The 27,047-nt window shown below is 37.5% G+C and overlaps 1 protein-coding gene across 2 annotated transcripts; it reads right to left on the bottom strand.

Annotated features, from left to right (window-relative positions):
* Nucleotides 1–152: 152 nt before the first annotated feature.
* On the bottom strand, nt 153–26,820 carry scg3 (secretogranin III). Of its 2 annotated transcripts, none has more exons than XM_043677372.2 (12): nt 26,571–26,820; nt 25,552–25,604; nt 25,172–25,211; nt 24,333–24,551; nt 24,003–24,145; nt 23,070–23,231; nt 18,885–19,065; nt 14,985–15,101; nt 6,720–6,803; nt 6,486–6,596; nt 4,105–4,191; nt 153–1,574 (listed from the first exon to the last, which is right to left on the bottom strand). In XM_043677372.2, the coding sequence occupies exons 1-12, from the start codon at nt 26,668–26,670 to the stop codon at nt 1,456–1,458; spliced, it is 1,416 nt and encodes a 471-aa protein (XP_043533307.2). In that variant the 5' UTR covers nt 26,671–26,820; the 3' UTR covers nt 153–1,455. The 2 variants fall into 2 exon arrangements, with proteins under 2 accessions (XP_043533307.2, XP_043533309.2); XM_043677374.2 differs by having other exon boundaries at nt 23,109–23,231; nt 26,571–26,818.
* Between the last annotated feature and the right edge of the window lie 227 nt (nt 26,821–27,047).

The raw sequence follows: 27,047 nt of genomic DNA, 5'->3' as shown, positions 1-27,047 counted from the left end.
TTCTAAATCCTTCTGTAGTTTCCTTGTCCTTTTGATAACTTGCTTTCCTACCTTGCTTGGTGTTATCAGCAAGTTTGGCTACCAAACATTTCATCCTTTCATCCAAATCATTGGTCCAGATTATAAACAGTTGAGATGCCAGCACTGATCGGTATTGTTCCAAGATACTTTAAGTTTGTAAAGAAAACTCAAAACAATTTAATTTTTTTTACACGAGGTGTAACAAATATTTACACTTGAACAAAGTACTTTTCTGCGCTTTACTGACAACATGTGAATGGGTCCCATTTACATGTACAAAGGACACAAGATTTTGCACGCAATTCATTCAGGTAATCAACTGCAACATTCTTCATTCAAGTGATACTGGACTTTATGCACTTCTCCACCAAACCCCCCCTACTCCCCATGATTCTCTACACATTATTTTAGAGGACCATTTATTGTGATTAAACAAATGGAGATACAAGAACATGAGAACTAGTTTGTAGAAATACTGTTCAGAGCAATGTTTCCACTCATGCGTCCCTCAAAATCTGTTTTAGTAACCATTCTGTTGGGCAGAAAAAAAAGCCAGCATAAATTTCTAAACTAATATATACTAACCAAGCTATTCTGTACAAACCATTCCAACAGAGAGAACAAAACAAATTGGGAGCCTTTTAAGAATTAAAAACACTTCCAGCAAACTTTTGTATATTCATAAATCTACTGCCATTAGCTAAAGTTGAATAAAATTAAAACTAACTTTAAAGGGGCTTTCTTGAGGGCGTGAGTTAAAGTTCAACCATATAAATTGTCACTGCAAGTGATTGTTTTCAGGGATTTTAAGTTCAAAATAAATTAGATAGAAAGGAAACCCAGAATGTATAAATTGACTTTACTGTAAATCAACCAAGGCTTGCATTTATGTGATAATCAGTCACTGACAAATCTGGACATGCATCAGAGGCTGTGGACGTTGCTTTAAAGATTGTCAGTAAACTTTACACTTAATTTGTTGTAGTTGAGCTCTAATTGCTGCTACAGTCCCTCATGTTGAAGATGGATGTTTAAAAGATTTGAAAGCTTCACCGCGTGCAATGGCCATATTGCACATTCAGCAGTCTCTATTCCGAAATGGGGAAAGAGAAGTCGGCTCAGGTGATCTGAAGGATCTGTGCTTCCAGCAGGGAGCAGCATTGAGGGAACAGCCAATGCAGCATTCTTTCTAGCTTCCCTGCCTGACAACATAGTTTCTCCACTGACACCCATAAAATCATCCCCTTTTATCTTCGATTTGTATTGACTTTGTTCCCCTATTTTGGTAAGAATCTGTTTGATGTTGCAGAATAGCCAAGGAAAAGAAATCTATTATACACAGCCTAATGTGAACTAGAATTCAGAAAAGTGGCATTGCTGGCCATTTTTGAAGGATTTGACAATCAGGACGCTTCCCTCTTGCATTAGAGAATGTCACAGGCTTTTGTAAATACGTTTGATTACATCTCCTTCTGCCTTCTCCAGGATTCCTTTCTGGATATAGGTGTCGACTTGTTGATCAATGATGTCACGCAGCTTCTGAAGGTCATATTCTATAATAAATTATATAAAGCCCATTTTAGCTGTACGTTCACATAATGGTCGAGACCAGGGATCTGCAATCTATGACTTCAAAGTTGCATGTTGCTTAAGCAGTCCCTGACTTTGAACCAGTTTTAATGATAATTAAATGGCTTGTTTTGAATTATTTTTTAAGTTGTTCATGATGGAATGTAGGCATCACTAGCTATTTATTGTCCATTCCCTAACTGCCCTTTAGATAGTAGTAGTGACCAACCTTCTTGAAATGTTGCAATGCATGCAGTGTCGATAGAGCAAAAGTGCTGTTTGGGAATGACTTCCAGGAGTTTGACCCTGTGGCAGTGAAGGACAAGCAATTTAATTCTAAGACAAAACATTGTATGACATTGAAGGTGGAGGTGCTCCCAAGCCATTCTGAGTCCTTAACCTCCTAAATAATCAAGCTAGCAGGTTTGGAAAATACTGTGGTAGGAGCGGTGAGTTGTCACAGTGCATCCTATGGATGGTATGCAGTGCTACTACTGCTTAGCGGTGGAGGGTGAATGTTGTAAGTGATGGGTGGGCTGCCAGTCAGGCAAGCTGCTTTGTCCTAGATTTCTATCAAGCTTCTTGAATGCTGTTCGACTTGCGTTCAAATGCTAGCAAATCCTGAGAGGCTTTGGGATGTCAGGAGGTGAGTTAATCGACACATCATTCCGAGCTAGGACTGCAGATGTTGGAGGTTTGAGTCAAAAGGTGAGGTACTGGAAAAGCACAGCCAGTCAGGCAGCATCCGAGGAGCAGGAGAGCCAATGTTTCAAGTAGGAGAGCTTCCTGATGAAGAGCTTATGCTCGAAACGTCAACTCTCCTGCTCCTCAGATGCTGCCTGACTGGCTGTGCTTTTCCAGACCACACTTTTTGACATAGTTCCTAGCCTCTGATCTTCTTTGTAGCCAAAGTATTTAAATGGTTTGTTCAGTTATATTTCTGGTCAATGATAACATCCAAAGAATCATGAGTACAATGTTGATAAAACTCCTATTCAATTAACTTCTTGTTTTAAAAAAAAGTGTTTTTGGAATGTGTCGGTCTTTTTCATTATTATTAACAATTGTGTAACAGCATTATGGTTCAAGATAATTCTTTTTGACTTTAACAAAAGGAGCTTTTTTTTAAAATTAAGGTTGCTGACCCCTGGTCTAGATGGAGAATACACAGGACTTGTGAAGATGTTAAGTAATACACACCCTCATGAAGAAATGTTTATACCCAACTCTCATCTGGGGAGACAATGGCATAGTGGCGATGTCTCTAGAACAGTTATCCAGAGACCCAGGGTAAAGTTCTGGGGATATGATTCAAAACTGGTGAAATTCAAATTCAATAAAACTGGATTTAAAAGCTAGTCCGATAATGAGTAACTATTGTTATAAAAGTCCATCTGCCCTGTCCTTTAATGAAAGAAATCTGCCTTCCTTTCCTGATCTAGCCTATGTCCAACTGCAGGCCCACAGCAATGTGGCTGACTCTTAACTGCCCTCTGCGCAATTAGGGATGGGCAATAAATATTGGCTTAGCCAGCAACGCCCATGAAAGAATAAGGCAAGCACTTGCATTCTTTATAGTTGGGTCTAAATAATTGCAACCAGCTGTGGCTTACCTTACACAGCTGCCTTATTGATATGTTGGCTGACATGTGACCTTTAAATATGAAATGTGATTAACCATTAAAGTTATTTAAAAATACCTGAAGCTGGCCCTCAATTAGAACACATTGAGGGGTCATGCAGATTACAGTTAGAAGCTTGTTAGATAGAGTGAAATTCTTTCACATTTTCTATTTGCAAGGTTTATTTTATCTGTGGAGTGTGGTTAAACTGAAATAATTAATTCCACTGTAATCAAAGGTGAGTATGATGCTCTTTTAATTCATTCACAGGATGTGGCATCACTGTATTTATTGCCCATCCCTAATTGCCCAGAGGGCAGTTAAGAACCAACCACATCGCTGTGGGTCCAAAGTCATATGTAGGCCAGACCAGGTAAGGATGGCAGATTTTCTTCCCTAAAAAGGATGGTGGTCGACCAGATGGGTTTTTTTTAAAACAACAATCAACAATGGTTTCATGCCCATAATTAAATGGGTTAATTCTAGTATTTTTTTGATTGAATTCAAATTCCATTATCTGCCATGGCAAGTTTTGAACAATGGTTTCCAGAAAATTTCCTGGATCTTTAGATGAATAGACTAATGGTAATACCACCAGGGCATTGCCTTTCCTTCTGATAGGAACTAATCAAAAATGCAATTTTATTATATGCCCAGTACATCATATCCAATACAAAATCAGTTGTGAATCTATTTTTCCATATTTGGAATTAAACATAATAAAATGGAGTCCTTTCTATCAAAGAGTTTTTTTTAAAAAAAATGTAAATTACTGTCAGTCTTAAAAAGGAAAGAGATTGTGTTATTTACGTACAGATAAATTAGACAGTGTGATTTTTAAAAATATTTAACTACTGAAAATGTGTTTGTTTTCCGAGACTATCAAACATACCTTCTCCATTTCCTTGCTTATTGTGTTTCTTCAACCATTCAATATTCTTTCTGATTGCTGATAAATAAGATTCAGTTTTGTCAAAATCTGTTGGCCGAGGAGGGAAAAAAAAAGCCGTTGTTGCTGAGTAACAAGAATTATGTGCTGTGACTCGTGTTTAAAAGTGAAAGGTTTGTGCATTTGTAAAATCTCATGATGCAGTTCATATAAAACAATACATGGCGAGTACCACATGTTGTGCAAACAGTATAAGTGAGACTGCTCCTTCAGCTGTTCTTTTACCTATTAACCAACATGGCATTTCTTGTGCTCTGTAGTGGCAGAACATAATACTGGGTTTGAACTAATGGGGAAATGGAATTGGGTGCAACGAGTTTCATTCCAACCAGTATTTCAGTATTCTTTGTCGAAATACTCATAAATAGTTATGGAGCAAAGTGTAATAACATCTGAATGAGTTGATTAGCAAATACCTATATAATGCCACTAACACTTTACATATGAAAAGGAAAGAAAACATTGGATTGATAAGTCTTATCTGCAGTTTCAATCTATATACCTGTATGTCCAATTTTTTTTTAAAAAAACATCATTTTCAGGCTGAAGGCTGAGATGATCTTACTTTGTAATAAAAACAGAAATGGCTGGAAAAACTCAGCAGGTCTGGCAGCATCTGTGGAGAGAAATTGGAGTTAATGTTTCGAGTCCAGTGGCCCTTCTTCAGAACATCAAAGTGTCATAGTTCGGAAGAAGGGTAATTGTACTCGAAAGGCTAACTCTATTCTCTCTCCATAGATGCTGCCAGACCAGCTGAGCTTTTCCAGCCATTTCTATTTTTGTTTCTGATTCCCAGCATCCGCAGTTCTCGTGGTTTTTACTTTGTAACACACTGGACAGCAATGAAAAACGAGGTACCCATCCCTGGCATCATTCCACAGTGAAGTGGGTCATGAATGGACGCATTAATGTACAGAACAACATTTTCTATTTTGATTTTAGAAGAGACTAAATTAAGTATGTAATGTAAAGCAGCAATGTCCTAATGGATTGCTGGTGTAAGACTAACAAATTATCTTTAACATTGTGATTCCAGCTACTTTTAAGTTATCCTGCCTGTTTTTCATTGATCAACGCTGAAATGTTCTGTTCCACATTTTCCAATGTATAAAGTGGTTCCGATGGACAGTATGCTGGGAATGCCATTTTGTCCTCAAACATTTCCTAAACAACTGCAGTGACCTTTCTGTGACTGCAATAGAACTGATCTTGTTCATTGAGCAGCTGGTAAACTCCTCAGGGATTAAATGGAGTTCAGCCAACAGGACTGGGACTTGGATCAGCCATAAGCAGAATTCCAAATCAGGTTTAAAATGAGCATTTTTGCTTATTGGCTACTTACAGTAGTCATACAAAAACAGCAGCCTCAAATAAATATGCAGGGAGGGTTACTTCACGTCCAAAAAGTAGTGATAATAAAAAATTATCATTTGAAACATAATCAGTTTCCCCACAATCTGTTAGAGAATGCTTAATATTCATCTTATGATTAGACAAACATTGACAAGAAATGGTGATGCTTAAATAATGATTTTTTGTGCATGCGTTTTTTAAAATCATAGAATCTCTACAGCGTGGAAATGGACCATTTGGTTCAACAAGTGCGCTGAAGAGCAACCCATCCAGACCCTCTTCTTCATTTCCCCTAAATAAGACACCTAACCTACACATCCCTGAACACTATGGACAATTTAGCGTGGCCAATTCACCTAACCTGCACAACTTTGGATTGTGGGAGGAAACTGGAGCACCCGGAGGAAACCCACGCAGACAAGGGGAAAATGTGAAAACTCCATACAAATAGTCACCTAAGGGTGGAATCGAACCCGGGTCCCTGGTGCTGTGGGGCAGCAGTGCTAACCACTGAGCCACCCCAACATTATTTTGAAACATTCTTTGTTTTCTGTAAAAGAAATATTGTCATGCGTGCCCTTAGGTAATCACTCCATAATGGCTGTGATAAATTGGCACAAAATCAGAAGTTTTAAAAAATGCTAGAAAGCACCTCACATTATAAATTAGCTGATGTTTTAAATAGAGATCATCTGCCCTAGTACTGATGCTGACTGATCTTTTGTATTTTCAGGGTTTTTATTTCGGCCCTTTAATTTCCAGGGAAAAAGAAGTTTATTTATATATATATATATCATAATTGTAAACTCTATTCATCTTGTTCTCAGCAAATTTCTATGACAACGAGCTGCTTGCAAGCTCCTGTGAATTGTTTCTCTGTAGAGGATTTTAATGGGCATAAGGACAGTTGTTCTCACTTATTCAGTCGCTGCGAAGAGAATGTCACCTCTAGTTCAAAGGAAAATTTGCACCTTTAGAATTTTCGTTTTTTTCTACTTCTTTTGTGGAGTCCTCAGAACTTGCAGACTCTTTCTGCAGCTTTCCAAATTCACTCTTGGTGCTGTCTATGTCTTCACTCCAATCTGCAAAAAATAAATCAATCCTTAATTAAGTAAGACGTGCTATTTGTACAGAAGTTACACTCCTGTGAGCCAATATACTCATTTCAATTCTTTAAAATATGTGCATTTAGATCTGAATGTTACCTGCTGATTCCTTACTCATAGGATAAGCCTTGGCTTTACTAAGCTTTGTCTTTGTTTGCACAGCTATCATTGCATCGAGATTTTCTGCAGAAAAACAGTTAATTTTGACAAAAATACAAAGTGAATCAGAATGTTTTCAAACATTCTATAAACATACAGTAGTAGAGAATCCGGTCGCAGCTTGGGATGGGTGAAGATTATTTTGTATCTAGTCAAAAAGCAGCCTTTTTCAAATCTTCTTTTCCCTTCTGTCCCTCAAACACACAAAGTCCTTGTATCCCTCAAGTAATATGTAAAATAAAACATTATATACCACAGGTAAATTCAGTCAACTGAATAGTTGTGTTCCCTTATCATTCGATATAGATGTCACCTTGCTCAAGCCTTCAGAAATTAATAGCTTAGCCTTCCCCTGACAACTCATTTTTCATCAACCTGCTCAAACATGTTATGGCACATTTTTGGGGCATGCAAGACTTAAACCTGGGCTCGAGGTAGGGAACATTACCACAGTGCCACAAGACCCTTCTCCCCTCCCCCATTACTAAGGTGATTCAGATGGACATTCCGATCTCGAGATTAATATCCAAATGGTTCAAAGTGAGGACTTATTCTCTAGCCTCGAATGCACTAATTAAGTAGCAGACAAGCTTCTCCAAATAACAGATTACATTGATGTCCTTTCCCCAACAGATGTTCAAGTCTCCAGGCAGATAGAGAATTCCAATGTCACAGACCTCAAATATCAGTGTCAATTTCAACACTCTTTGCCTCACCTCCTTCTCCCCAGCCCAAAGGTATACATCCTAGCTCTAAAGAAAGGTGATGTATTTATTTGTATGATGAGCAACAATTTTCTAGTGTTTAGTCTATGTTAAAAGAATTCACATTTAACTTACTATAAGTAACACAATCTAATTCAAATGTGAATACAAATAATTATAATAACTAGTTCACAGCTGTCGACTAGCAAATAGGATGGTTACACAGCTATTCAGCTTCATCTTAACACCTCACTATTCACCTTGGGGTTAATGACAGGAATAAATCAGTTTAATTTAGAAACTGCCAGCATAAATGACATTTGCTCCAAATTGAAATTAAAGCTACTCTTTCAAAATAATCCACTTAGGGACCTGATAACAACTGAATCACATAAGTTGCTCAGCACTATTGAATTCTAAATAGACATACAGTCTGGACATAAATAGAGACTCAGTATCCAAGCAACTGAGGTATTTATCTGCTGATTCTTGTAGAATCATACAAAGCTGTGACTTTAGTTCCCATAGCAACTAGTGTCCCTTGGAGAAATATGAGCATTTAGTCTTTGTAGTTCTCCTCATTGGCCTAGCTCAACGTATGAAAAATCTGAGTACATGTTTTTGGAATACTTGATGATAACTAATTTTGTTCCCTCACTACAATGTTGGTTTCAAAAGATTTCTAGTGTTTGTGTTCCATTTTTTTCAATCAAAATCCTTTGCATTGGTACTATTTGCTGAACTGTCTATTCATTTCAGTGGAGACATTGACACTTTGTGATTTGTGCTGAAGCTTTACTTGAATATTTTTTAAAACTCTCTTTTGGAAAATGTATGATATTTAATTTAGCTCAATACTAGGTTGCTATTTAAAATGTGATTCAGTAAATCTGTATACTGGCTTAATATGTTATAACATTATAAAGGTTTATGATTTTGTTCATAGTCAGAAAATAAAATAGAATTGTTCTTTGAAGAATTATGTACCTTGCAACAAACAACTTAATTTTTTCCAATTCAATGGCCTGTTGTATCATGTTACAGGAGTCTATTAACTATGGGCAGAGATGCACAAAGACAGAGGAGGTGTTAAAAACTGCCATTCTTTCACCTCTGATCAAATCCATTTCAGATTCATGTTAACCATCTAGCTGTAAGTGTTCTAAAGGTTATTATTTAGCTTGGAATGCTAAATGTTTGAAATAAATTACAAAGCAAAAATTATGGTTATTTTAAAAATCTAGATTCCATGATGAGAGCTAGTGTGCAAGAGAGAAAGGTTTGAAGGACCAAATGACCTTATCCTGAATTTTCTTGTATTCTTATGAAGCATGTTTCAGCCACATTAATCAAGTTTCTAACACAAGTGGGACCACAATACAAAACTATCACAAATATGCACCAATTGGCACTAAATTGGCTACTTCACTCGGAATGGTAAGACAGTAGTTGGTGTGACAGATGGCAAAATGCTATCATGTGTATTTGTGTTCAGGCAAGAGACACTTCTTTACAAATGTGTAAATCAAAATGATCTATTGATATAAACTGTCCTCTGTCAAGATCGGTTGTGTTTAATCTGGTACTTGTTGCACAAAATAGAAAGTATTCCATTCTCCCAACAATAACATCGGACACTTTGGGGCAACAAAAACTAACCTGAGAAACTTGAAAAATAAATAAAGTCCCATCACTGAGCACAAATGTTATGCAAGTGCATGATGAACAATTAAGGAGAGACTTGCATTTATATAATGCCTTATCATATTATGCAGAACTGTCTCAAAAGACATCATTTGTATAGAAATAAATTAACATTGCAGTACAGAAATTGCCTCTTTGTCCAAATAGTTTGCATTTGGACTTATCTTTCATTTGAGCATTTCTGCTGTGTTTCATTCTCATCTTTTCTATTCTATTCATAAGTGTTAACATAGAGCCTGGCTCAGTCATTAATATCAATTGTGTACTTGACAACTCAACAACCCCTTGTGAAAAGGCAAAGTTTCTTCTGCTCCATACTAACTAGTTTCATGCCTAGTGAGTCCTCATTTCAGATTCCTTACTCACTGGAAACAGGCTGGATCAATCTGCTCTGAGACTCATAATTCGATGAAGTTAGCCATTTAAGACCAACATGAGGAACTATGTCTTTACTCAATGCGAGTAGAAGGGGTCTTCAGCAGAAAATACTAATGAGCATTTTTAACCATTTCTGATCACTGTGTGAAATTGTCCTTTTATTTTTTCATGTTTTCTAACCAATTTTTAACTCAATTTGTTGCCTTTTCTAGAATTACGCAATCCTTAATCTCTTCCCTGTGTGGCACCTAATTGATGATATCCTGAAACTACATCCACATTTTTAAAAGGCTCATTCAGTAACTTTGAAGAGCAGTGAAATGTGTTATAGAATAAATGTAGCAATTAGTTTGTACACTGCAATATTCCTGAACATCACTGAGTTGGAGTAACCTACAATTAATTTGTGTCTTGTAGCGTAAGGTCTACAATATAAGGTGCGAAATGAAAGTTAACCAGACGAGCAATGCCATAGGATACTTAATGTTCAACAGAACAGACACATGGTGCGTAGGACTTCAATTGAATGTCTTTCTGAAGAATATCATCATAGCTGGTGCTGCATTAGTGTGTCAGTACAATTATGAGCTCAAGCCTTTGGGATGAACCTCAAAACAATAATACTCCAGCTCAGTAATGGTACCATTGTAATCTGACTGAAATCAACATTTATACTGCATCTATGCTCAGGACTAACTTCATTATAATCTCCTTATTAACTATAGGTTAAATTAACTAATACTAAAATTGGAAACAGTCACTGGACTGATTGTTAAAGACATTTTTGAATATGTGCATTTCTACTTTTAATGTCTTTCAGTAAATAAGTCTATAAATCATGGACAGCATTGCAAATGAAAACATACAGTTAAAACACTACTCTTTGTAAGTAATGATAAAGACAGGTCTATTAAAGTGCTCTATTTTAAAAGTTCAACTGCAAAGCTTTCCCATCAACAAAATTAATATTTGATGTGCACTTGATATGTTTTCCAGTAAAGTAAGTGCGCTCTATATTTAGCAGTGGCACCATTGTGCTCCTGTATGCTCTTGTGATGTGTAGATGAATTTCAAAGTGATATGCTGTTAATTTATTGAATTTAATGGTGAAGAAATCGCAGCTTCTATGAATTCTTTATATATAACATAGCGACCCTCTTTGTAGGATTCAATGCACTAAGTTCCTGGTATTCCCTTTGTGAGCATTGTCACACTATTATTTTGCAAATAAAATATTGGAGCCGTGCTAGACTTATGAATTATATCATATACCGATTGTTGGCTCTCTCTATCACCTTCAAGTGCTACACACACTTTAATATTACAGTTGATTTCTAGCTGTGCAGCATTTTATTACTATAATCATACTTACCAGAGATTTGCCTTGATACTTTCAAATGACTGAATTACATTGAGAAAACATTTCAAGGGAGTGATTGCTTATCCTAAGCATGCAGTTTCAAGATGATGACTGACAGGAAATGAAACGGTGGGTAGCATAAATGGCAACTGAGGAATTCAATCTGTCAATCTTTCAACGGCTGACATGACTATTTTATCAAGCATAATTTTCTTCTTTTCTAAGAACTGTCATTTCTAATATGTTAGAATAGTTAGAAAATAGCTCTAACTTAAAGCACGTAGATTGAGCTGAGAGAAGAAACAGTAATCAATAGCTCTTGCTGTAATATTTCAAAGTGCCTTTGGTCATATTATATACTGGATCCTTAACAGAGTGGTATAGTGCTGGACCTCGAATCTAATATTATAGATGATATAAATTGATTCCTTAAGGTGTCGAATACCCACAATCTATTTTTCGATATCATAATAATGATATCCTTTCTGTATAAGAGCAGAAGAAAGGCAAAAACTAGAAATGATCATTCAGTTCTCCAAACTTTCCTTGTCCAGAGTTGGTGCAAAATTACCCTATCATGGATTAGTTCCAACATCCACACATATTGGTTTCCTGTTTTAAAAGACCAAAGTTCCTTTTCCTACATCACAATGAGAAACGGCAAGCAGTTCTATTGGTATCATAGCCATCAATTTATCAACATATATCAATACAATTCATTTTTTAGAAGTTGTTCATAAATAAACATTCTTCTGTAAAGAATCCCTATAGTATGGAAGCAGGCCATTCAGTCCACACCAACCGTCTGAAGAACATCCCACCCAAATCCACGCCATTCTCATAACCCCACATTTCCCATGGCCAATCCACCTAACCTCGTCCTTTTGGCAATGAGAAAAGCAGAGTCATTCTTTCATCATGCCTTGTGTTGATGAAAGTCGATCAATCTGCAACATTGACTGTGTCTCTCAGCACCAATTCTGCCTGATCTGATGAATATTTCCAGCATCTTCTGTCTTTATTTGTCTCTGACAAGATGTCTCACATATGGCATGGAATGCATTGCCTGGAAATGTGGGGGAGGTGGGTTCAGTTAAGGCATTCAAGACACAATGGGTTGAATGGACTTCCTCTACATCTTAACACTTCTGTGATTTTGTGAAATAAAATCATTGCCCACATGGACAAGAATAAACTTAGTCGCACTAAACCAGTGCTTCTCAAACTTTCCAAATGTGGTAGCTTTGTTTACTTGCCCCATGTCATGTGAACCCAGTGTTAAAATTTGGGCAATATGACAGTCATTGAGCTTGATTGTTTGGGATGGTGCAGACATCTGTCTATTGAGTGGTAGGTTGAACCTATAGGAAGTGTTAAAAATGCAGAGTTTATATAAAAAGCTACACCAATCTTTTCACACTATTTTTGCAGCAGCAGCAATAAAGCCACAAACATCTGTCCATTAGACCATACCCACCATTAGAAAATACATCAATTTAAATCAGCTTTCCAGCTCTTAGTGTGCTGTCTAAGCTCCACAATATTCATTGCTGCTGCAGAGTTCCTCATCCCACACTCTTGTCTCATAACAACACTGGGGTTCCAGTAGTCACTATCCAGTTTGGGAAGCCTTGCACTAGAATAAGTAATACTCAATATAGGAAACTAAAATGTTACCAAATATAGCATAGTTCTTCAATCTAATATTCAGTTCATGTACTAGTGTTAATACTTTCCCAAGATTATAGAAACAGACATTAATTCTGACATTCTTGGTTTTATCTGTGACTTTTTATTGGCAGAGACCTTACAGCATCACTGTTATTGATATTAGATACTTCTGAAACTATGGTGAAGCATTTACATTTTTGTACATTTTTAGACTTGGACAGCACCTGACACCAGACGTTACTGACTGAAAACTGCATTTATTGCTATCTAATTTCATCTTAAATTACTCGATTTGTGCTGCATTTGATGGCTGATTCTCTGACCTTTTTTAAATTCCCTGTTCTCGCTCACATTTTGTTTCAGTTTCATGTCAATGACCTTGGCAACTAATCATCCAACTCAATCCTCTTAACAAATCATTTTAGTCTATATTCATCACTGAAACATGCCTCCAGTCCTAAATCACTATAATTTGAGCTTTTTGTTATAAAAACATTTTAAAAAACTTGTACTTCTTCCAATTTTTCAGACATGCTTTATTTATATTTCTTACAAATCTATTCAAAGGCTACTGACTTCCCTTTCTATTGTTGCTACACTTAGTATTTCTTTTCTGTCAAGAATTCACAGCTCTACTCTTGTCTGACCTCAACTGCATTTTCTTCCATTTCTAGACATCTGACATGTTTTAATACAAACGGTTTCTTTTATTCTGGACCACTCTTAACTCTACTGCACCTGAAGCTGAGGTCTAGTCAAGACTGGAATACCAATCTTGTAACTGGGAATGTTTTTCTAACACTTCTCTCACACAACTAAGACACAAAAAAAATCATCACCTGATAGGCAATTCCTCTCTCACCTTTTGCCCTGATCTATTTCTCTTCCTCATAGTGCTTTCATTTCTCTATTTTAACAGTTTTGTTATGATTGAGTGTTTCTAAGAACTTGGCCCTATTCTAAAAAGCTTCTCATACAAGCTTCTGATGCAAATGTACAGAGTCAAACACTTTTATTTACTGTGACATTTAGTTGAATACTGACTGCTTTGTTTGTTATAGTAACTTTATTTTTACCAGGATTCCTAAATTTTCACTGTATCTCCCTTAATAGTTAATTCCTTCTGCAATCTCTAAGCAGTTAAAACTTAAATTTGAACAGCTATACCATACTTGATGATTTGTGCTTTTAAACTTTAACTTTGCATCTCCTCTTGCGCAGTTTGTTATACCAACTTAAAAGCACCACATAAAAGAATACTATTCTGATTTTAACTCATTTGCTTATGAGCTTATAGGGTGAGTTAAATTGAGTAAAAATGTGGGAAGCCATTCTGTCACTCCTAACCTGGTTATCCTTAAAAATCTCCTTGACTTCCTCATCATGTCATCTAACTGCATCTTGAGTGAATCTAAGGTTTTGCCTTCTACCATCCTACTTTTGTCAATTATTACAAATGTTCATCACTCTTTATCTGCAGATGATCTTCTGAAACTCTTGTCTAAACATGCATAATATAATTTAGAAAGATAATCTAACTCTCTACCTGCATGATTTAGAACATATTTCTGGAATTCTGATATAACAAGAAGTATATCCATATATCAGTTAGACACAAAATCAGACATTGCTGGAAAAATTCAACAGATCTGTGGAGACAAATCAGAATTAACATTAACAATTAACTTCTTCAGAACTGAATTTTTTTCAGTTTTTCCAGCAATTTCTGCTTTTGTTTCTGATTTCCAACATTCACAGATCTTTTGTTTTTTTTAAAAATGATTTAGAGATAGTATTGGCTCTCTATATTTAACTTCATAACCTCACTAATGCAATGGAGCTAGTGCACTGTTCATTAAAACACCAGCTGGATATAAACCGTAGAGATCATGAACATAAATACGTGATTTGAAGGTGCTGGTGTTGGACTGGGGTGGACAAAGTTAAAAATCACACAACACCAGGTGTAGTCCTACAGGTTTATTTAGAAGCACGAGCTTTCGAAACACTGCTGCTTCATCAGGTGGTTGAACCACCTAATAAAGAAGCAGCACTTTGAAAGCTAGTGCTTCCAAATAAACCTGTTGGACTATAACCTGGTGTTCTGTGATTTATAAATACATGAAAATGAGAAAGGACCACTCAGCTGATTGAGTCCACTTTTTTGAACCAATTCTACACTATTAAAAATGTAAGTCTATTTAATGCCTAAAAGTCTTTAAGAAGAAACTGTCTGAAATTAATACCTGAACTTCAAAAACAATTAAACACAAACCAATAGGTGAAATGCTGTATACGTATTTGTTTATCCATGCAACGTTTACAGGAACCACATTGCTGTCACAGTGAAAGGTATGGTTCATATTTGATCAGTAAATGTATCCTCACCCAAGTATGTAACACCTTCTTCAGGCGTGATTGTTCCATATTTCACCATCATCTTCACAAAATCAATTAACGTCTTCATTATGGTTATTAGTGTTTCTTTCTCCTTTGCGTCTTGTTCTGTTAACAAAAGATAATCTAAAACTTGTATACAGCATCAGTTTTCCACAAATCCAGAGACATAATGATGAATTAACAGGCACATCTCAATATTTAAGACAGCAAAGGGATGGTCTGATTGAAGCAACAAGTTTGCTTTTGTCACTTATTTTCCTGTAGGTTAACAAGTTCCCAGATCCTGATTGATTTCATCCTAGAATCTTAAAAGAAGTGAGATAGTTGATGCATTGGTTTTAATTTCTCAACCTCCCTTGGATTTGTAGGAAGTTTCATTAGGATACAAATTAGAGAACATAATTCATTTATTCAAAAAAGAGAGAACAGAAAGCTGGGAACTATAGGCTAGTCAGCTTAAATCAGTCATAATGAAAATGTTAAAAGCTGTTAGTAAAGATGTTATGGCAAGACACTCAGAAATGTTTCAGATAATCCGTCAGGGTTTTGCAAGAGGGAACTCATGTTAAACCAATTCTTTTGGAGTTCTTTTTAAAAAAAGCATGCGCTCTGGATAAAGGGGAAATCAGTGGATGTAATGTACTTAGATTTTCAGAAAGCCTTTGATAATGGGCAACATCAAAGGTTATTGCAGAAAATTGTTACGTAGGGGGTAACATAATGGATCGGGGAAATCAAATGTAAACTTGGGGAATGATTCACCGAACATCTCACCCACTCCCTTTCCGACATGACCATCCTTGGCCTCCTCCATTGCCACAATGAAGCACACCACAAATCGCAGGGACAACACCTCATCTTCTGCCTAGGCAGCCTACAGCCCAGCGGACCCAACATCGAGTTCTCATATTTCAAATAACCTCCCTTCCCTTTCCCCAACTTCCTTCTCAGCCCCTCCCCCTCCCTTGCACTCCTCCCAGCCACCTAACAGATTCATTCCTCCCATTGACCAACCAAGTCAGTACCCTCTACCCGTCTTAACCTATCCCAACTTCACCACCCTGTCCCCATCACCCCCTTTATTTGCAGTTCCCCTTACACCCACCCCCAATCCTGAAGAAGGGTTACACCCAAGATGTCAACATCTCCACCGCTGATGCTGCCTGACTTGCTGTGTTCTTCCAGCCTCCTGCTCACCTACCATGCCTGGCAAATGAATAGGACAATGAGAATCAGCATAAATGAGTCATTTTCTGATTGGGAAAATATAACAATCGGTGTGCCACACTGATCAGTGCTGGGAAACAAACTGGTTAGAATTTATAAAAATGACTAGAATGATGGGACGAAGGTATGGTTACTAGAGTTGCTGATGACACAAAGGTAGGTAGGTTAGGAAGTTGTGAAGAGGACATAAGAAAGCTACAAAAGGATATGGATAGATCAATTGAATGGTAAAAGTCCTGCCAAATGGAGTATAGAATGGGAAAATGTGAAATTAACTATTTTGGAAGGAAAAATAAAAAAGGAAGCAGTATCTAAATGGTAAGATATTGCAGACTCAGATATATACACTGTATATAGGAACCTAGGTGTCCTTGTGCATGAATCACAAAGTGGACTCAGAACTAAAGGAATCAAAGGATATGGGTGAAAAGCAGGAACAGACTAATGAGCTGGTTGAACAGCATGATCATAATGAATGGTAGAGCAGGCTTAAATTTAAAAAAAGCTACTCCTGCTCCTATTTTCTAAGATTCTAAAAACTTACAATGTAGGTACAGCAGTTAATTAAGAGGGCTGATAGAATATTAGTGTTTATTGTAAGGAAAATAAAATACAAATGGTGATGATTCAGTTATAATGGGCATTGGTAAGACCACAACTGGAGTATTGGTCTCCTTATTTAAGGAAGGAAGCATTAGGAGCAATTCAAAGAAGGTTTATTAGATCAATATGTGGAATGTGTGTGTTAACTTGTAATGAAAGGTTAGACAGTTTAGGCTTGTATCTGTTTAAGTTTAGAAGCCTAACAGGCATTTTTAAAAGATTCACTCAGAATCTGAGTTTCTCTGGCTAGACCAGCATCTAATTGCCCAGAGGAAAGTTAAGAATCAACCACGTTGCTGTGAGTCTGTGGTCACATGGAGGCCAGGTAAGGATGGTAGACATTAATGAACCAGATGGGTTTTCCTAACGTTTGGCAATGATTTCATGGTTAACTTTAGACCTTAATTCAAATTCTAGCATCAGCCATGTCAGGATTGAATATGGGTCCTGAGAACATAAGCTGAGTTTCTGGATGAATAGACTTGTGATAATATTAATGAGTCATTGCCTCCCAATTTGATTGGAACATAAAAGATGAAAGGGGTTTTGACAAGGTTGATGTGGAAAGGCTGTTTCCACTTGTGGGAGCATCATGAACTAAGAGAACACAGTTTAAAAGTGAGGAGTAACCCATTTCAGACAGAGAGTAGGAGAATTTTTTCTCAGAGGGTCATACATCTTTGAAGACTCCATGAAAAAATGGTGGAAGAGAAGTCTTTGATTTTTTTTAAGGCAGACATTGATAGATTCTTGATATGCAAAGTGGTGGGTTCATGTGTGTGCATCAAAGTTTGATGGGAATGTGGAGTAATTACATTAGCCATGATTGTATTGAAGATAGAGGAGGTTTGACATAAGTGCTCATTCCTACTCCTAATTCATGTGTTCACATCTTACTTTTTATTTTGAATAACATGGCTAATGCACCTAGGATGATGTGGAACAGAAAACTGTTGGTTCATATATATCAATTGCAATTTTTTGCTACAAAAATTCATTCATAGCATGTAGCTAAACAGGTTTAACATTTTCACATGACTATATTGATGCAAGGCTTCATTGCTGTAAAGGGATGGATTGTTAAATTCCTTCATCAAATGTGCCATTTCTACTATTTTCCATATTTAGGATGGTTTTCATTGCCAATTAGCTTTGGTGAGTAGCTACACAACAATCTGACAATAATATCCGACCATATTAATTATTGAAGTAATAATTTATTTTCTGAGACTATATAATGGGCCAGATTCTGTGGTTAGCAGTGAATGAATGGCGCCAGCCCTTTTTCCCTCTTGGCATTTGCCCATAGATTTTCTACAGATGTTATTATTGCCAGTTCCTGTCAGACAAAAGCATGGCACCTCTGCAGGTTATGTATGAAGAGCCAGCCACTGTGCATTTGATTAACCAAATCAGATTAAAGTACTGTTAAAGTGCAGCACAGAATCTGAACTAGAGAGTATCAGATGGAATATTTAATTCAACATTAAGTCAGGTATAGAAAGCTAAAGAAAGATTAAAGAGATATAAATGAGAAAAAGAAAAAAAGCAAAGTAATTTTTAATGTCTCCAAAAATAGTTAAAATATGAAAGAATGAAACTTCACCCTTGTAAAGGTTAATTTTCTTTAGCAGGGTTTTGGTAGTACTTAAGGGGAAGTATGCCATTAAATTTCAAAATTACAAATACACTTCTCTGTTAAATGTTTCAACTGATCACAAATGAACATTATTCTCTGAAAGTCTAATGTCACATAACTGGCATGAAATTAAGACTAAAAAATTAGCATTACTGTGAAATGAGCAAGCTTTCAGGTGAAATTAATGTGTATATAACAGCAAAGTGCAACAACTTAATATCATTCCAAATATTTCAATAGCAAGGTTTTTGGTAAGACATCATTCTCATGCAGTTTTTGGAGAAGTAATGGTGCCCTGGACAGTAACACCCTGCTTCACCCATTTAATTGTGAAGAAGCAGTCACTGGAAGTTACATGTTATTCTAAATAGCAACCACTGCTATTTGCACAACTAGATATATCCCAAAATCTGAATTACCTGTGTTCAAACTCTTCAGCAGGTTGTAGAAGTTTGGGAAATACTGAAGATCACTCAGGTCATCAGCAGCAAGTGCACTGCTTCGTTGATTCATGTTATTGGTTGAGACCCGGTTGTTGCCTGGAGTACCATCACCTCCTTTCACAAGGTCCTCTTCATTCTTCTTAAGATTTTTGATCTTCTATGAAATGCAAGAAATTAAGTAAAAGTAGTAATAAACATATGCTCATTAAAGCTAGAAATTAAGAACCACATAAAAAGTGGTAGAAATTTGTAACACCATCCTCCAGGAGGCTGTGGAGATGGGGTCATTTGGAGTTAACAACACCAAGGGAAACAAATGGCCAATGGAGAGGGTCTGCGGTGTGTTCGGAAATTACATTCACAAATTTCACTTCAAAAGTAGAAATAATTGCTTGTGCTACCCAATCGCTTGCCTGATAGGCAAGCATTTGGGTAAGGAGTACAGTACAGTCAAATAGTATTTTAAAAAAAGTTGCTTCCCCACGTTGAAACCTATGCCGATATTTCATTGAGCTATTTATGGAGATCTCAGAATAGTTGATTACACAGTGTTGTTTCATTCTTGTAGTGAAATCCATGCAAGGAAATATGTTACACACTACTAATCTTGAAATGGTAGTAAGTGTGTTGGTATCAACATTTCCCATTGAAGAGCCTTCACCTAATCAAATCAATCTAATTAATTAATCTAATCGAAACAGGTCAACAGTAAGGCTGACTCTCTGTTTGGACAGGAAAAGAATAGAAGGTAGAAATGCAGAAGAGAGGAATCAAGTCATTTCTACTTAGGTAACTTTTAGCGAATGGTTTAAAAAGTGAATTGGTAACATCGCAAGACAAACAAACTGCCTCAATCACTGTAATAAATTGAAAAATGGCTTAGGAAGTTTAAAAATGTGAAATACCTCTAAAGTTTCAGGTTATTTTCTTTCAAATATGATAGTATAACTCTTATAATTATCAAAAAGTAATTATATATCTGCAATAGTGATGGTGCAACATGATGTTGAGCATATAAATATAGGTCATATTTCAATTAATATTGCTTTCGAAACATAGGGCATCGCACAAGTAGCTTTCAGTTGTTGGATATATTTTGCCTTGCATTGAGCAAGGCAGCAAGTTTTGAAATCCCTTCCATCTGAAGGTATATCAAGGAACTCGTGGACATGTGTGGCTATTTCCTGCATTTCGATGAGGGAGCACTTGGTCTCTCCTTACCAACTTGCTGCAGTGTTTTGGCTGAAAGAACAAGTTCTACTGATGGACATATTCTGAACCCATATCTTAATTGTTGAAGTGTGCCACAATGTAGTTGAACTGCACTTTAGACTGCACTAATTAAGAAGACAAAATAACTTGTTTTCAGGATTGTGTCACAGTCAATTATTCTTAACAGTAAACATTTTGCCCCTGAATAGTGGTCACTGATGAAGAGAAACATGGAAGACAATTTTCACACATTAAGGTCTCACAAACAGCCTACATTACTGGATAACCTCCTTGAATGGTGTTGGTAAAGAACCACCAAGGAAGCTTCACTGCTCTTCTTAAAAAGTATGGTAGAATCTGGTACATACATCTGAAAGGGCAGATTGGATCTCAATTTAATATTTCATTTGAAAAACAGCACCAATAGTGCACTGCTGCCTTGGGCAATCTAGAATGTATGCCCAAGTTACTTGAGTAGGGCTTGATTGCAACACTCTCTGACTTAGAGGTGAGAGTGTTGCCTGCTGAGCTATGGCTGATACCTTACGTTTTATGCAACTTTAATGAACAAAAGAAAACTTCCACATAAACATAAGAGTGATGTGGGCATTTTGAAATTCTAAATTATTATTTATGTTCCATAAATAATAAAAATAATTAAGCAGACAGTAAGGATGATATGATTACCACAGTGTAGTTGCTAAGGAGCCATGAATGAGAAACTCTGTGCTTTATTGCCCAATTCAAGAGGGATGATGCCATTTGTCTTGTGACTAATAATATATTCCACACTTGTAGGAGAATTTTTTTCCTTAAAAAATACTTGATAAACATTAAATCACCAGTGCTTTCTGATTCCACATTCTTATTGTCATTCTATCACATTGGAAGTGAACATCACATGTACAATGATATTTCTGTATATGTTGCCAACAACCCAGCAGTATTTTTTATGACAATCTCTTTTGCCCACTGCTACAAGTTCATGAATTGCTTCAGTTTGCTTTCTCCTACTTATCTTCTCAACATATTAACTCTTTAAAAGGGTATGATTCTGTGGGCACTAACTGTATTCTCTAGTAGCTCAATGTGGCCCTTGTGTGCTGCGTCACTTTGTTATTCAATTACATGCAGATTACAGATGAGCATGCCCTTTTCTACATCAAACATGAGTCAGCATCTGGCAATCAGGACTGAAAATACTGGGGAATGGTTCGCCTTCCTGACAGAGTGTCAAGGTCAACTATAGTAACTTTAGCTTGATGCTGTTTAAGAATATGTAACCCAGCATGGACCTGGGATTTCAGTTTTACGATCAATAGGGAAATACTTAGTGATAAACTCAGATTATTGGAAAAGCTATTTCCATTCTTTAACTATGGTTTTAAAATGATTTTAGCCATGAGTAGTCAAATATATTTCAAATAGAGCAGTGTTTCATCTGCAGATCAAGGAGTTGTCTTGTGAGCAATAATGTGGAGGTCTGGTGTTGGACTGGGGTGGACAAGATCAGAAGTCACAAGATACCAGGTTATAATCCAACAGGTTTATTTGAAATCAAAGGTTTTTGGAGCACTGTTCCTTCATCAGGTGAAGTCTGACAAAGGAACAGTGCTCTGAAAGCTTGTGATTTCAAATAAACTGTTCGACTATAACCTGGTGGACATGTGATTTCTGATCTTATGAGCAATAGTGATTGGTGTTTAGCAAAATGAGTAATCTCTTTGAAACCAATGAATGATGGGGGATTTGATAGGATAGATGCCTAAATAATATTACACTTCTGAGGAAATGTATAATTGGGGACATAGTTTCAGAATAAGGAATCATCTGTTTAACTGGGAGATAGGGAGGATGTCTTCTCCCAGAGGCTTTGGAATCTTTGGAATTTTCCAGGATTCTCTCAAAGTAAACCTGCAGATTGAGTCAGTAGTGAGGAAGGCAAATGCAATGATGGCAATTGTTTTGGGAGGACTTGAATATAAAAGCAAGGGTATACTTCTGAGGCTCTATAAGGCTCTGGTCAGACCACATTTAGGATATTGTGTACAGTTTTGGGCCCAATATCTCAGGAAGAATGTATTGACCCTGGAGCAGGTTCAGAGGATGTTCACGAGAATGGTCCCAGGAATGAACAGCTTAACAAATGACAAATGTTTGAAGACTCTGTGACTGGACCCAATGGAGTTTAGAAGGACACGAGGGATCTAATTGAAACTTACTGAATGGCCAGGACAGAGTGGATTTGAGGAGAAGCTTCCATTGATGGGAGAGACTAGGACCCAAGGGCGTAGCCTTAGTGTAATGGGAATACCTTTGAGAACAGAGATAAGGAGGAACTTCTTCAGGCTGAGAGTGGGGAATCTATGGTATTCACTGCCATAGAAGGTTTTGGAGGTCAGATCATGGAGTGTATTTGAGATGGTGATAGATAGGTTCTTGATTGTCAAGAGGATCAAGGGTTATGGGGATAATGGGGTTGAGAAACTCATCAGGCATGATTGAATGGTGGAGCAGATTCGATGTGCTGAATGGCCTAATTTCTGCTCCTATGTCTTATGGTCTTTACCCGAGAGAGCTATGGAGGCTTTATCATTGAATATATATATAAGGCTCAGTGAAATAGATTTTTGAACTTTAGAGAATTAATGATTATGGGGAATAGACAGCAAAGTCTTAAGGTCAAAATCAAAACAACATGATATAATTGAATGGAGAGAAGGCTTGAGTAACCATGTAGTATACTCCTACTCCTATTTATTATGTACTTAAGTTTGTCCTGTCTGACTGCATATTGCTTGAGCATGCTCAGTTTGGGGATATAATACAATGGTCCCCTTGATGGAAATTACACTCAAACAAATTGTATTTACTGTATAAATAATTACTGAGATTGAAGCTGTTTACTGTTAAGGAAAGCAAATTCTTAATTTGCTGTCATGAACTTGCCATTTTCTCCTCTTCTCTTTCATTCAAATCATCATCTACCTTCATACTTGGATAATCAATATTTCCAGCCTCCACTTCATTCTTATGAGCTTCATTGGTAATAAGTTGTTGTAGAGCTGCTGCTACTTCATCTTCCAGATTGTAAGCCTGATTTTCTGTTATCTGCAACAGGAATGATTGAACAGCGGATTAGGTTTAAACAGTAGCTGCATTATTGATGTTTCATTTTCTCTTTTGTCTGATCAAACTCCTGCCAAAAAAGTACTGGCTCTTGCCATAGAGTTTCACAGCCACTGGACATCTTCTAGTGCTACAGCCAAATGGGCCATCTTCATTTATAGGGTCAATGAGATTTAAGCAGTACTTGGGCCATTGAGAGTCTGATTCTACTCTCACTCAGCAGGCACATTTTCTTGGATGGCAATCAGACACCCTGACTAATCTTAAAAATAAAATGTTGGAAATAAAAAGAAACAAAGTGCTGCAGAAACTTAGCAGGTCTTTCAACCTCTGTGGAGACAGAAACAGTTCACATTTCCTGGAGTTCCAAAAAGAGTTATATTCGACCTGAAATGTTAATTCTGTTTCTCTCTCTGTTAGGGAGGGAGTTGTTCCACAGTATCTATTTTATTGTTTAAATTGTATAACCACGAAGCTTGCATTCAGACTATGTTTCATGTCTTCTCAAGTTGTTATACTAAATATAATTGCATTTGTTCGTTCTCCACTCCAGGGGCGCCTATGTGTTCCAATTAGCTGCCAGGGAACCTACAATGATCCGGAAGAAAAGCTTTGAATCATTCAGTCGAATCAATGCAGTATTAATCCACCATTCAAATCATGTCACTACCTGTATGATGTCTAGACAATACATTTGTTTTCTTGTTTGATTATAGGAAATCCGTTTTGGATTTTATGGGTTCAGGAACCTACCAGTCCCAGGTTTAAGAGTTTGGAAACGATTCTATCAAAAACCCCTCTATCGTTTTCTTCATAAATCCTGTTGGCAATTTTTTGGACAATGTCCTCCGCTGTTAAAGGTGTCCCGTCCAATTGATGAAGACCATCGGGGTCATCTATAAGGATAAAGGTCACTGGATTACAATAATGTCTAAAGGCTTAACATTTATTTTAGGACGTATGTACAATAATGGTGGATCCAAAATATGCAAACACCGTGAACATAGAGATGGACCAATGCCCCGAGGAAAGAAAGTGTCCCTCATTAGGTATAATGAACCATTTCAACTAAACTAACAAGACCTTCATTTTCGTAATCCATTGCATTTTTGGTGGAATCGCCGTAGTCCTCCGCTAGCCTTCTGTTTTTGGTTGAGTCTGTATTGGCAGAGGGAGGTGATGAACCACTCAAAAGGGGTTTTGTTGCATGGTTTCTCTTCTGACTTCTTTCTTTCTCGGCCAGGGACTTGAGCAGGAGGAAGTCATCCGCTGCCGAGTCATTCTGTTGCAGGGACTGGTTCTCTAGAAGGACATTAAATCGACATGAGGTGAAAGGTCACCGCGGGATCCCAGGCGTTTGATATCCAAAGAATGTAAGGTACAAGCATAGCAATGAATTCAGATAGCGCCTTTAGTGTCTCACATTTTCACAAAGAGAGACGAGGGAGATTAAATCGAAGGACGAAGAGTGGGGTTAGGAGGGGAGACTCAACATTTGGTTGGACAGAGAGACTTGTGAAAAGCAAACTAAAAGATAGCGTGCCGGTGAATTGCGCTCATAAGGGATCAGAGACAATGCTGCCTATGCTAGGGTGAAAAGAAAGGCCAGTATTAAAGGATCAAGTAGGGCAGTCTTGGTGTAGCTGAAAATGTGTTGCTGGAACAGCGCAGCAGGTCAGGCAGCATCCAGGGAACAGGAGAATCGACGTTTCGGGCATAAGCCCTTCCTCAGTCTTGGTGTAGGACTGGAATGCGTAAGAGATGGGGGAGGGTGGGCATGTTATTTTTGCAAAAAAATGAGGGGTCCTAATTGAGAACTTCTGCTGTATCATTCGGTTTGAGTGTGTGACAAACATCAGCATTTGGACCGAGTGGCCTGTTTCTCTTTGTACAGCCTATGCAAATAAAAATACCAATTATACCTGTAGTTGTCAACTGACTGGTGCGTCCAGCTTCAGCAATCTGGAGAAAAAATAACATTTCTAAAGTGAATTTTAATATTGGTTTCTTGGTAGTTTTGCCCCAAATCCACTTGAAAACAACCAATAACTGAAGACTAAGGTGAGAGAATACATACTGACACCAGATGTTGTTTGTCCTTTATCGTCTCGAAAGGACGACGATTAAATAAGGCATTGCAGTGCAGTCATTTTTCAATCAGATTTTAATAGGGAACACTACAGCTGGGGAACAGGTTATGAACACGTTCAATGAACTAATAAAAAGTAATTCAGCGAAAATAGGAAACAACTTATCAGGTTTCATCTCTGAGACAAAGCGTTACTATTTGGAAATCATTTACCTGTTCCTCTACTGGTCTTTCCGCTGATAATTCCCGATTGTATTCAGTTTTGTCTGGAATGAATAAAACATGCATGATTGTATCTGTGAAATGTTAAAAACATGTTCCAATGCACAGAATGTTCCATACACCTTACAAAGACTTAGTTACCGACCGATCAGCATTATGTTTACACCGAATCTCGTCTTAATTTGAAACGATGAGATCGTTGACGCTTAAGAACCTGATTTAAGCAAATTCCTACCAATTGTAGGACAATTTGTGACCATCTTGAGTGTGAAATCCTCCCACGACCTATTACGGCGTTATTAGCAAGTGTGGCGGTTAGTTTTATTACACATTATAGGATTGAACAGTGTCAGTATTATTGATGAAGGCATACACATTTGTCAGCAGGGCTTGACAGGGGACAGTTTAGCCATTTTCAACTATTTTCTGAGATCAAGATTTCAAAGCCCTTATTCCGAAATGCACCTATTGGCCCCTGTTCGCCTTGACGAACTAAAGCACATTCCTATTTTTAAATTACAGCCTTTCATTTAGACCCTCAACTTGTGAGAGTGAAATTTATCTAAAGTAACCAGATTCACGATTTACCTCTCTCCCAGAGCTCGGGAAACCTCTCCCCCCCCCCCCCAATGATATTTAATAAGTTTGTGTGAAATATTTATGAGCCGGTAACAGACGCTAATAAATTCAAGATATTTTAGTGTAATCGCAGCACACAAGTCAACAGCGGGTGGAGCAGTCTGACGACATATATCGCGAAAAATTTGATAATTCGGAAATAATTACAGCAACTCCCTCGCACAACAGCCGTACTGCAACAGAATCAGAGCTGCCTGGTTACCAGAACTGAAAAACGCAAACACACTGATCTGAAGCAATACTTGACCGAATAACCAAACAAAAAATAAGCTCAACTCCTCTCGTCTTAACATATGACATAATAAATATAGGCCAATCTATTGTTGAGGGAGAATGTGATTTTAATTTTATGCGTCTGAAATTGGACTTACCTTTCAGTCCTCCAGGTGTGGGGAATGCATGAATCTGGTATGACACCAGTGCAAACGCCTGGAGAAAAACTGCAAGTACTGCACATTTAAAAGTCATCATTGGGCGAGGAGAAAGTCCTTTCCCGATCGAGGAGCGCACTCGGCGTCTGTTTCAGCACCTTGGAGAGCGCAGCCCGTGCGGCGCTGGCTTCTGGACCGAGCGGCGCTGTTCTGCAGATGGTGGAGGCTGGAGACTGGAGCTCGTCTCTCTGGCAGCTTTCAGGAGGTGGACTCCATGCAAATCCACTCCTGTGCGTCAGCTCGCTGCCAACCTGCGTCACCCGACATAGAAAAAAACCCAACAACCCCAAAGCAAACGATTAGATGTTTCCATTTCATCCCAGTGGTTTAACAGGAAGCAGCCTGCACTTAAGCATCTTTCATTGTTTACTCCCACATTAAAAAGACACCGAATGCCGAATAATTCCATGACGAAAA

This window comes from Chiloscyllium plagiosum, unplaced genomic scaffold, assembly GCF_037043375.1.
Source record: "Chiloscyllium plagiosum isolate Xiang-an unplaced genomic scaffold, Cpla_swu_hap1 HiC_scaffold_39, whole genome shotgun sequence".
Classification (NCBI taxonomy): Eukaryota; Metazoa; Chordata; class Chondrichthyes; order Orectolobiformes; family Hemiscylliidae; genus Chiloscyllium; species Chiloscyllium plagiosum.
The sequence above is the reverse complement of the archived record's forward strand: the minus strand, read 5'-3'. Positions and strand labels throughout refer to the sequence as shown.

Coding starts and splice junctions, on each gene's coding strand:
- scg3 (XM_043677372.2), bottom strand. CDS start 26,670: ATGATGACTTTTAAATGTGCAGTACTTGCAGTTTTTCTCCAGGCGTTT. Junction 25,212..25,551: donor AAAGACCAGTAGAGGAACAG/GTAAATGATTTC, acceptor TTTTTTCTCCAG/ATTGCTGAAGCTGGACGCAC. Junction 19,066..23,069: donor AAAGAGAAGAGGAGAAAATG/GCAAGTTCATGA, acceptor TGCATTTCATAG/AAGATCAAAAATCTTAAGAA.